The 12,082-nt window shown below is 47.1% G+C and overlaps 1 protein-coding gene across 1 annotated transcript in view; it reads left to right on the forward strand.

Moving 5' to 3' along the window:
* Positions 1-6,152: 6,152 nt before the first annotated feature.
* Positions 6,153-12,082, forward strand: part of Tbx20 (T-box transcription factor 20) — a 60,286-nt gene continuing 54,356 nt past the window's right edge. Inside the window, exons 1-3 of the mRNA XM_087905764.1 lie at positions 6,153-6,741; positions 9,578-9,827; positions 10,754-10,918. Coding sequence (XP_087761890.1) covers positions 6,615-6,741; positions 9,578-9,827; positions 10,754-10,918 — 542 coding nt within the window. The 5' untranslated portion in view covers positions 6,153-6,614. The remainder of the gene's footprint in view (positions 6,742-9,577; positions 9,828-10,753; positions 10,919-12,082) is intronic.

Below are 12,082 nucleotides of genomic sequence, written 5' to 3' on the forward strand. Positions count from 1 at the left end.
CTGAGATTATTTAGTGCCCCAGGAATATTTGTTACATGAACCTGGGCAGCTAGTAGTAGATGTAGGCTAGGGGCTGTCACTGAGGAGCCAACAGACTGGTAGGGGACCAGGGGCACCTACTATACCCTGAAACTCCTCCTGTGCCTTGGGCAAAAGACACTCAGCCACTGCAAAGCCTGGCAATACCAAGAGTGCAATGAGTAGATGCATAAATTCGGGATTTATGGAAAACTGGAAGGTAACATTCCCGAAGAGCGAGTTAATGTGTGACAATCCAGCCACGGAGGCTGTGGGTCTCCAGATATTCTAATAAGGTGTTCACAGCCACAGCGTGTTGACTTCTGCAGGAAGCAGCCCTCCTGGCAAAGTTCCTGAGAGTTAGCACACAGAAGCCAGAGAGCCGCTGTTTCTCAAGCGGAATTATGGCTCTTGAACCTACTTTTTGATACGATATAATAATATAATTTCTCAATCAAGAAAGACGTGTTCGCCAGAAGGAATGTGTGGCTTCACTTAATAGCTGATGTGGGCAGTCTCCATATTTACAGATGTGGAAACAAAGCCCAGTTAGAGACTCTGTTCGCTTCTTCTGCAAGGGCTTGAAAGTTGTTATTTTGTCCCACTGTGTTTTCAAAGTTAAGCAGTTCACACCCCTATAGCCCTGGAGTTCTCTTAGCAAAACTTTGATGCAAATGCCATACCTATTTTCTGCATGGATCCTTTAAAAAAAAGAAAAATAAATAAATAAATAAATCTTCAAGTTTGTGGGGAGTGTCTGGTCCGGAATGAATGAGTGGTCACTAATAGACTGAATTCTCTAAGTCCCCTCTTAATTTACTTAAACCTTCCCTTCAGTTTCTATAAGTTGTGCCTGTGTGCTTCCTATCTGTGTCCTATATTGACTTGCACTGAAGCGAGAGTTTAAGATTCTGATCGCTAAGCTTGGCACAGTAACCAGAACAAAGTAAGCACTAGGTAATGTTGGCGAATGAACAGATACTGTGCCTTTTTGTTTACTAGATGCATAGGCATTTACTCCCTCACGTTGGCTTCAGGCTGTCTGAAATCAGTTGACATTTAGCAATAGGTACCCAAGCCCTTAATGGGTGAGTTTTGACAGCTGCTGTAGCTGGGTGTGGGGGGGGGGCGGGGGCGCGGTCAATCAATGACTTTCCCTGTGTCTTACTAAGGTTAGGGGAAGAGAACTTGGAGGCTCCTTCCTGCCTCCTTAACATCCCTACCCTCCCGATAAAGATGTGGATCTATTGTCGTTAAGCAGGTTCGAGTTCCTGCAGAATGCAAAGTGGGAGCAACTTCTTCAGTCACCAGAAGGGCCAGTGCACAATTGTGGCGGTAAAAGGAACTATCGGAATGGTGCAGAATTGCTTTGAGTTTAACCTGGTTACATCTTCCAAACTGGCCCCAGTCGACCGGGAAAGGGCGCAGGAAGGCAGCGGTGGCTGCTGTTCTATATGTACTTAAAACTTTAGTTTAAAACGCCTAAGAAACCGCAGCTTTGGAAAGACCCTTTGGCCAGTTGTCGAGACAACCATGTACACAGGCCCTAACCCACGCCCTTCCGCATCGCTAGAGAATTTGTCCATAGGATCTTCACCGAAGGCCTATGAAGACGCAGCTTGTGCCTGTTCCCCACCAGTCGCAGAGAGGGCGGCTCTAAGAGGGACCGCTGAATTGCAGGTACGGCTCTTCCAAACTGCACATTTGTGTTGAGTCCTGGTTCCACTTGTTATTGTCAGCATCATTTCGATGAAATCCTTAACCCTCCTGACAAGCCTGGGACCAGGTGAGCCCCTCAAATTTAGAAGTGCCACAAACCTCAGCAAACAAGCAAATACTTTAATGTGATTTTAAAAACACGAAACGTTTGAAATTTTAATTTTAAATAGCACTCGCCAGTATTTGGATGGTTTTGGGCCGAAGAGGCTGCACTTCGTAGAAAAAGGAGAGGAAGAGTGAAGATGCAGGAGTGCAAAAGCCTGCAAGATCCAAAGGCGCGGTGGGACTTCGGCAGGGCAAGCAGAGGACCGACCCCCACGAGGACATGCGTGCCCGTGGCCGTGTAGGCTGCGCCCTCCTCAGCTGCTGGCCTCCTCAAACCCGCAGCTGAAGAAATAAATGTCGTCGCCGCAGTTCAGCCTCTGGTCCCTTATCTCTAGATCACGTGGGCCGTGGACGCCACATCAATCTCCTCCCAGTCTACGCTGAGCAGGAACGTGACTTCCCAGGTGAATAGCGCGCTCACCCAGCCTCCCAGCACAGGGTGACTCTGCTTGGCCTTACAAAGGGAACTGGAGGAAGTCGCCAACCAGGGTCCCCCGAAGGTCTGAATGTTTAGGGCCACATCCTACGGTTTGAACTAGGACCCACGCTCCTGCTTATTGCGAACCACGCGAGTTCGAGAATACCTAACGCTGACCGTGTGCTTGGGCACCAAGCCAGGCCCCGGCAGCACAGGCTGGGACCTCTCCTAGCAAGTTGCAGAGCGCTGCCTACCCGGCACTAGCAGAGCAAAGCTCCCGCATCACGGAGACCACGTCTCAAAGGCCTTTTAGGACTGTGGTCGTCTAGCTCCCCGCACTGTTCGAGGCGGCTTTCCTCCTCTGTAAACCAAATTTATTGATCTAAAGGCGCGGTCGCCTTTGACTGTCGTTTTTACAGATTCTACCGGGCAGAACTGGAAGGAAGATCAGGACAAGACTTCGGGACATTTTCGGAAGTAGTTGCCTGTTTGCTGAAAAACGAATGTCCCTATTGCCCTTGACTTTTGCCTCCCACCCCAGTTGCTTAGTACTTCTGCTTGGTACCTGGTCCAACGACCAGGCTCCGCTCTGGTCATCAGCGCCTGCTAACTGTTAGCTAGACCTGTGCGGCATCTGCCCCAGCATCTCCCAAAACGTTCAGGCAGCGTTCGTTAAGTCAGGGACCTTAGCAGAATGCGGGTTGCCGATCACTCCCTGGACAGTTTTGCTTCTGAGTTCTGGGGAGTTACAAAACAGAATTTTCTAAAATGCATATCTTACATTAGGGGGCATTGGCCAGTCCTTCTAGATAATATCAAAATCTTAGACGTCTCTATCAGTTCTAAAGCTTAAATGTCTGTGGTAGTCCCAGCACCTTTATGTGGTCCCAATCTTCTGCGTAAATCCCAGAACTATCTGATGTCTCTGCGATTAAGCGTTGCAGCTCAAAATCAAATAATTAAAATGTTGCATTGTTTTGCTTTGCGGAGTAATAATCGATGTTGCTTATCGTTGGGTGCTTTACACACACTGCCGATTTTATTAACTCACAGAGCTATCTACCACATAGTACTGTTAGTCCCAGTGTAAGGCAAGCGATAAAACGGAGGCTTCGAACAGTTTGGGAAACCTTCAAAACGCCAGCACAAACACATGTTAAAACAAGACTTTCTTCAAGTCCAATGCCTTCTCCAGTATCTGAAAGCAGCCTGAACACACAGCCTGTCATCAGCCTGGGCAGGGTCGCGGGAAGTGTTAATGTGATTGCTTTGTTCTAGCTCCATGGGTGGTTTTATGTGTTAACCCTTGCTCCCGGAGGGTTTTAAAGGGACCTCAGAACTAGTTCCTCTGGGCTCCCAGGGTGGAAGGTTTGAATTACCCCGTGGCTGCAACTTCCCACTAGCACGGGCTCCCCATCTTATAGCAACGTATTGATTTGCAAAGGCAATGAATTCCGAGGAGGAGCAGTTTACCAGGACAATATCCCTGCAGCAATGTTTCACTGTGGTGATGGTCTCAACACCGAAAAGATGCATAGCTAAGGGACACCCAAGTGACTCGCCTGTGGCCCCTGGATTTGTTAAAGTGTTTATTTCAATTCCTCTAGTTTGCTCTCTCTTCCCACTTGCTCAACCTCTCCTGATTCCTGCCCACAAAAGTCCCAGAGCTGGGCTAAGGTGGAGTCTGTATAAGAATGGTAATAAAGCTCAATTGTTGAACAATTGTTGGACAGTTCAGCTTTCCCGTGCTCCGTCAGTTTCCTTGAAACATATCTGTCTCCCAGGGTGCCATTCCAACTATAAGCTAAGTCATTAAGGTAATAAAAGATAGTACCTCCCCTTATATAAGATAAAATAGGAAGTTTTATCAATTGAGATATAATGATACAGCAAGTTATTGAAAACTAGAAACATCTAACAAAACCTGCAGCAGTACTTGAAGCTTTATATAAAAGCCTATATTAACCTCTTCTCTCTCTCCCAAATAAAAACCTCACTTCTTGAAAAGAAAAATCCGTCTTCCTTGACAAACCCTAAAATTCAGACAAGAAGCAAGACAATGTGAACCTTACAATAAAAAGGAAATGTTACCTTGATTAGGATAATTTTTATGAGACCAGGAGAGATGGCTCAGCAACCTAAAGCATTTGCTGTTCTTCTAGAGGGGCTGGAAGAGTTCACCCCCAGCCCCTACACGGAGGGTGTAATTCCAGTTCCCGGGCATCTGATAACCCTCTTCTGGCTTCCAATTGCATGCGCACATGCGGTACTCAGGCACATACATCACAAACACATAAGTAAATAATAAAAATGTAAAATGTGTTGTATGCGGGGAGATGTATCATCTCCAAAGCCTGCTGCCATCTGACCTTAGTCCTGTTGTGAGCTCCTCCATAGCCAGAGCTGCAGAGCCTGGGTTGATCAGGACCTGGACTGGAGTGTGCCTCTTGGGTCTTCAGACCCTTTCTAGCTGGGAGGTGGCTTGGGAGGAAGAGATGCTGCTGCCAACTTGTCGTCTTTTAAAAGTGAGGCATAGCCCAGACAAGGAGTAAACAAACACCTAGCCTGAAAACTCTGTCCTCATACTGATTTCGAATTTCCCCAACATTGACCCTTTACATTTGGACTGAGATATTAGAATGACCAGGCCAGTCTAGAGGAGAACTTCCTCAGATGCCAACATGTTGTTTACACCGGATGCTCTAAATAGTTATTTTGGCATTTCGTTTTCTCCTATGACTTTGTTTCAGAAGCTATGAATAGAATGCAGTGGGAGGAGGTTGTGTGTGTGTGTGTGTGTGTCCCGTTCTTTCTTTCCCCCACTTTAAGACCTACCAAGAGGTTCCTAATCGCCAGACCAACTGGTTGGAAAGGAGAGCAAACATTTACAAGCATAGCCTGAGAGTGTGTGTGTCCTCTAGAGTTTACAGGATTGCGAGCGAAGTGGATTACCCTGCGAATTTGGAGAATTTGAGTTATTTAGACTGAGCAAGGCCAACAGAACTCCCTACACAAGGCCGTGGGAAGTCCTGGCCCTAGCCGGGTCTGCAAGGCAGATGGTTCCGTGTCCCCCGAAAGCCAGAACTCTGGAAAGGTCACACTTTCCCACCGAGCGTTGCATGGTCCCCGCAGGGCTGCCCTGCCCTGGTCTTTGCTTCGGGCCATTGCCTCACTTTCAGAGTCCCTCTTCAGAGTAAAAAAAAAAAAAAAAAAAAAAAAAAAAAAAAAAAAAAAAAAAAAAATCAGCCTAGAAGCAACCAGTGCGCCGCAAAAGCCCAGGTTCGCCATAAAGTATTCTTCCTACACGATCCCTGCATCTCAGCATTTCTTTTCCAGGGATGTACCTCTCCAGCTCTCCGTGAAAGTAGATGTGACCTGGGGGACCTTCAAGTAGGGAACCTAGCTCTGGGGACTGTGCGGCGTTAATCAGGTTAAAGCCACTCAGCGATGCGAAATTTTCTCTACTCTTCTCAGCTATTTGGGAACTTTTGAACGCTAGTAGGCAAGAGTGGAAATAACTGAACTCGGAGGGGCTTCCTCTGGTGGCGTCGGATCCTGTGCCACGCGCGCATCACTGGATCTTCTGGGCAGCAGTCTAAGTGCAGCTCTAGACACCGCGGGCCGCCCTCCCGCGGGATCTGAGACACCGGGCCGAGGTGACAGAGGCAGCTGCGTCACCCTGTTGGTGGCACTATTTACTTTGAGGGGTGCCCAGTTCTCCTTCCAGAGCGCTGAGGCAGGAGGGCTACGCGCTCCAAGCACTCCTTGCAGGCGTCGCTTGGCCCCGCCCCACGCCACACAGCCAGGAAGCGGTGACGTGAGACCACTCTGACTGGCTGCTGCAGGCAGGGACCGCCGCCACCAGCAAATTAAGGCGCGGGGCCGCAGGAGCCCAGGCGCAGTGTAGGTCGCGCCTTGCTCTGCAAAGCTGCGGTCGGGCTCCCTGGTTTCCGCACCCTCGAGAGTCCCACAGCGGGTCGTCACCTCCCGGTGGCCCGGGCCACTCCTCAGTCAGCAGGGAGGGAGGGGGAACTCGGCTTGGGTGCATCCCGTATTTTGCTCAACTGACGTCTGGCGTGCCCGCGGCTTGCACACAGTTTGAGTTCGCAGCTGGTCCCCACCCTGCTTTCCCGCTGGTTCGAAGTCTCTGCGGCTCCCGATCTTTGCTCTAGTGGATTGGAGAGGTCAGCGTGGAGCTCTGGGGACGTGGGACCGGACTCTTCGAGAGTCCCCAGTTTAGCTCTCACTGCACTCAGGAACTTTGAGCTGCGTTTCGGGTTTTTGTGCCCCTTGGGAGAAGCTGGACTGCGGTTTGGCAGGCCCGGTCCCTAACCAGGATTGCACGCTGGGGACCATGGAGTTCACGGCGTCACCAAAGCCCCAGCTCTCCTCTCGAGCCAATGCCTTCTCCATCGCCGCGCTTATGTCCAGCGGTGGCCCCAAGGAGAAGGAGGCAGCAGAAAACACCATCAAACCCCTGGGTAAGTCGGGGTGCTAGGCTCTCCACAGGGGCCGTCTTTCTTTATGTCCCCTGGCTACAGGCGGTTTGCTTCGTGGGCAGCAAGGGTGGCCTTTTCTCCTGACCAGATCTGCTTCTACGACTCATATCGAACAGATATAGGTCTGAGGAGGGAGATTTCATTTTCTTCTCTGCGCAAGTTTTCTTTGGGGGTTTCACGGTCATCTAAAGGTCGTGGGAATCCAGCTTGTGTTTGTAGTTGCTCTCCGGAGTTTCCTGGAATCCTGAGGTCAAGCAGATAGTGTATGCATGTGCAAATTCGAATAAAAACAAATTCAAGGACAAATAAGAATTTTTTTAAAAGACCAGGATCCACACTGCGTGTAACCATCTGAGTACGTACTTGGAATCAAAGATACTGAACGACTTCACAAGAAACCAGTTTAATTTTCCATCGCAGCAAACATCCTTCTCCTCTCTGGCAAGAACTATAAAATTAGCCAGTCTTCCAAGCAGGAGCCGCTTTCTCCAAGGAAGCGCTAGACTTATCTGCAACCTTCATTTACATTTGCCATTTTCAGTCGAGATTAGCAAAAATCTCCCCAAATTTCTCTACGTTTAGTTACACTGTTTTTGCAAAAGCTGTTTTCTTTATAGAAGGCATTAGAATCAAATTAAAGAGAGGAGAGATGAGCAAGAGAGGAGAGCAACCTTGATTTGTATGAAATAGGAAAACAAATACCGGACAGCCCCCTTCCAACCCACAGAGAAAGAGGTGTTGTCATTCATTCTAGGGTCTTCGGAAAAATTTATCACACACCCGAGTCACCACCATTCTTAAAATACTGACAAAAATCAAATAGCTAACTTAGGGCAATTTTTTAAAAATTCACTAATTTTCCTCCGAGATCACAGCAGAGAAGAAACCTTAAGATGCTGGGAAAAATAAGGAGCTTATTTATACCTGAGCAGAGAGAACCAAAGCCCTAAACAACTTGAAACCAAGAAAACGCCAGTGTTACTACACAGCTCTTAGCTCTGAGCCCCCACCCAACTTGCATCTAAGTCAAAATCTTTGAAAGCGAGTGAGCTAGTCACCAAATCCTCCTTTTTTTTTTTTAAGATATAGAATTGGCTACTAATTTCACAGTTGTTCTGCTGAGAGTCATAGCACAATCATTATTCTTCTGGGTTAGGGGAATTCTTTTGGAATACCCCCATCTCATTTAATGCCCAATAGAAAATGAGGGTCTCAGATTTGTGAGCCCTGGGCTGGGAAGCTTGCCAACTCTACTCTCGTGTCTACATTCGTATATTCTCTTTAGTTTTTCTTAAAAATAAAGCCCTTCCATCAAAATTACGAATTCTAAGTGCTTGGCCAATCCTGGCTTTCCACAACCTCCCCCAGTTAGCTACCGGCTCCAGTCTCTGAAAGGCGTTTGTTCACCTGTGTGGAGAACAGTTCAGTTCTCGCCTATTACTTTTCTCATCCCTTACACTCATCAGTCCAACAGAACATAATCAATGACCAAATTGAAGACTTGGCAACAGAAACACCCAAGGGTTCCTTTAAGAGACAGTGGGGTGTTTTCATTGAAAAACAGAATAACACCACAAGGGGTGGGTTTCTCTGGTGCCCCATGCTCCACCACTCGAGAGTATCAGTTGTACTGGAGCAGTCCTGTTTCCTTGTCTTCCTTCTCTGAGCCAGGTGATGCTGAGAGAGCTCACCTGTCAGCTGTTGGAACTATGAGAAGCTCAGTTTGCTTTTTGATCCCCTATAAATATGTGGTGTGAATTTCCATCCAAAAGCATTTCTAGAAAATAAGGTGTTGGTACTGTCTGGTTTCCTTTGACCTGGAAACAGCCTGTATGACAATTGATTTGAATATCCTTCATTGAAAACATCTCCATGAGCTGGATTATTGCTTTATGACAAGAAAGGGCAAAATCCTATTTTGTATTAGCCTCACATTAAGAAGTATGAGGAATAAGAAATCATTTCAGAACAAACTCGAGCACACAACACACCCATATACAGACGCATGCCCACAACTGGAGCTGATAGACTTTTCTTGAGAGCAGTTAGAACAGACTGGTCTGGTTGGAAGGATCAGCTCCACACTGCAGATTTAGATAGTTTTTCTTTTTTTTTTCTTTTTAAGAATTGAAAGATAATTGGCCAGATTTTAAAGACCTCCCTGTATTCCACAAAGTTACTGTGGAGGTTCAGTCTTTTAGCAGCTGCGCAGGAGTGTGGTCCAGAGGAGTGATATTTCAACCCACTCATATGTGGTGAAACCTTCTCTTCAATTTCCTGCTAGACTAGGGTTGAAGTTGTTTTCCTCACTTCCAGGGCTATTTGGAGGAAAAACAGTTGCTTACATTATCTCTCCAGTAATCTGTTTCTGTCTTCAATCAATCAATCAAACAAACAAACAAAGTCTGTTAGAGTCCTCCCCTTTGATTTAACAAGCTGGATACTGGTTTCTAAGGCAGCTTCTGTAGCGGCAAAGCCTAGAATTTGGGATGACTGTGGTAACAGTTAACATTTTATCCCTCATGATCACAACTTTTCCAATTCCTCACTCATATTTTATTCCTAAGGTAGCTTCAGGCAGCTCGGTGATAGGCCCTGGTTCTAGATAGACCCTCCTCATTTGATTCGGTTAGCGTCCAGCCCCAGGCATGCACACCCCAGGTATTTTATGTCCTGCGGTGGATCATGCTTTTTTGCTGCAGTTGCGGAGTTTAGCGGCGACCAATTGCCTTTTTTAGGTACTCTTCCCAGCTCCTTCGTGAAGTGTCTGTTGTTAACTAAGTGACAGCAAGTCAATCTTACTTCTCATTGCCTCCAGAACAATTCGTGGAGAAGTCGTCCTGCGCCCAACCCCTGGGTGAGCTCACCAGCTTGGAGGCTCACGCGGAGTTCGGCAGCGGGGGCGGCAGCCCTTCCTCCTCCTCTCTGTGCACCGAGCCACTGATCCCCACCACCCCCATCATCCCCAGCGAGGAGATGGCTAAAATCGCCTGTAGCCTGGAAACGAAGGAGCTCTGGGACAAATTCCACGAACTGGGCACGGAGATGATCATCACCAAGTCGGGAAGGTAGTTTGCGTGGGCGGGAGCATACAGAGCAAAGGGTTTCTCACACTGCGCTCTCGGGGGTCTGGAATAGGAGCTGCCGGGCTTGGGTACGAGCGGTGACCAAGCTCAGAGGCCTCCGCTTTTCACCAGCTTCCTTAGAAAGATTCTCGGTACTAGAAGTAGGTCCTGCAATCGTAAGGTGTGGCTTCAAGACTCCACACCCAGAGATGGACATCTTTCCCCACAGCGTGGTCTTTGCTCCCACTCAGGCATCTTGGGTTCGGATAAAGGCCCGGTTAGCGGGAGCTCGGCTGGGGACTGCAGGAGGGGGAAGGAGAGCCCCCCCCCCCCCGGTATACAATAAATGACTAACCTAAGTCGAAGATTTGGCAACAGAAACATCTAACAGTTCTGTTTAGAGACAGTGGTATGTCTCTTAATAGAGTCTCCCGCTTTCAATAAAAACTCAGTTGAAAACTCGGGCGGAAGACAGATAGAGTAGGGAGTAGGGAGTAGGGAGAAGGCCCTGCGCAGTGGCCCCGAGCGCAGGAGGCGGGCTGCTCCTCTAAGCCAGACCCTGGGCAATTCCGTAGGATCTCTAGGAAGTGAACTCCATGAATCCCCTCTCAGGAATGCCCGGGATTTTTGGTGGGTTGTGCAACAGAGTCATCTCTGGTTATTTGGAAGAAAATAAAACAAGCTCAAAATTTCTATCTACCGGTAGGGGACCCTGTAAAAGAGACAGAATCTTTTTCTTTCTTTTTTTCTGTGCAAGTCCTGTCTCTGTAGGCACATCTCTGAGGGTTCATCAACAGGACAAACAAACAAAACCAACAACAACCAAATGGGAAATCGGGCACTGCATAGTGGATGGTTCCAATTTTCTTCCTTTTTCCCTAATTCGGGTCAACTCTTTACAATGAGTGAATCCAGTCTCTCTCTGCCAGGAGGATGTTCCCCACCATCCGCGTGTCATTTTCTGGTGTGGACCCTGAGGCCAAGTACATCGTCCTGATGGACATCGTCCCGGTGGACAACAAGAGGTATCGTTATGCCTACCATCGGTCCTCGTGGCTCGTGGCCGGCAAGGCTGACCCTCCTCTGCCTGCCAGGTTCGTGACTTTGGACTTCTCGCAGATCAAAGTGATATTAATCCTTCTGATTTATGTGAAATTTAGGGAAATTGTTTTTAACCACCGGGCTCTGACTTGAGAGATTTCCAAGCCAGAACAGCACAGGATTGAATTCAAAACTTGTTGGTTGGTCTTCAAGAAAAGTGAAGTTTGTGCATAGAGAAAACATTACCTTTAACTTAATCTCTCAAAAATTAATTCCAGATATTCGTGAAATTTGAGTTTGAATTATTTTTTAGAAATGTGACTTTTTTGGGATAAAAGTATAATATTGCTGCTAGGGTGCTGAGTAAGAATATATAAATGCACCGCTATTTGTCCTTGAATCTCCATGTGCATACTATATTTATAACATTTTTAGCCATTTCTTAGCAGCGTGATTAGATCTGCACACACTTAGTGTCCGTTTGGGTAAAACTGGTTGTTTTTGAGCCATGCAAGAGCCACAAGTTTTAGATAAGGACAGCAATCCCTTCCCCCCTCCACAATTTTGATGGATAAACATAATTCAATAAGTTATTATTCTTTTACATTAAACTCAGCTAATATATAGGAGACAGTGCAGCTTGTTTTCTTGGTTGCCTTTGCTGATAATGTTGTTAAAAATTCCTATGAACCTTTCTCATGAGCATTTTCCTCAGAGGCATGCTCAGGAAGAGCAGCGGAATAGCCAGAGTTATGTCGCTGTAGCAACTCTGTTACTATACAGGACATTGCATGCGCTGATGCCACTGTTCTGAATAAGAAATTGCATGTTTCCTGACTGATCTTTGGTATTTTATTGAAAGTTAGATCACAGTCAAACATATATTTCAACGTACAGATTTAAAATCCTTGATGGTGTGGCTGGTAAGCATAGAGTCCATAGCCACAGACACCACGGACTCAGCGGGGGTGCTGGACTCAGTCCTGAAGGAGCCTCTGCTTCACTACTGCGCTGGCAGCCTGTTCGAAGCACCAGAAAACAGATAACAACACTTTTTGGCTTTCCATTCTTAAAACAGGCGAGGAAAACTTCCTTCCAAGGCTTCCAAGTCAGCATATTGAACAATTAGGACTAAGAAATACTTGCAAATGGCATGTTGTTCTTCTAAATTAAAAAGCAATACTTCATAACAGATATTAAAATCAATAGAATTGGTG

Source organism: Myodes glareolus, chromosome 4, assembly GCF_982192425.1.
Source record: "Myodes glareolus chromosome 4, mMyoGla1.1, whole genome shotgun sequence".
In the NCBI taxonomy this organism is placed as follows: Eukaryota; Metazoa; Chordata; class Mammalia; order Rodentia; family Cricetidae; genus Myodes; species Myodes glareolus.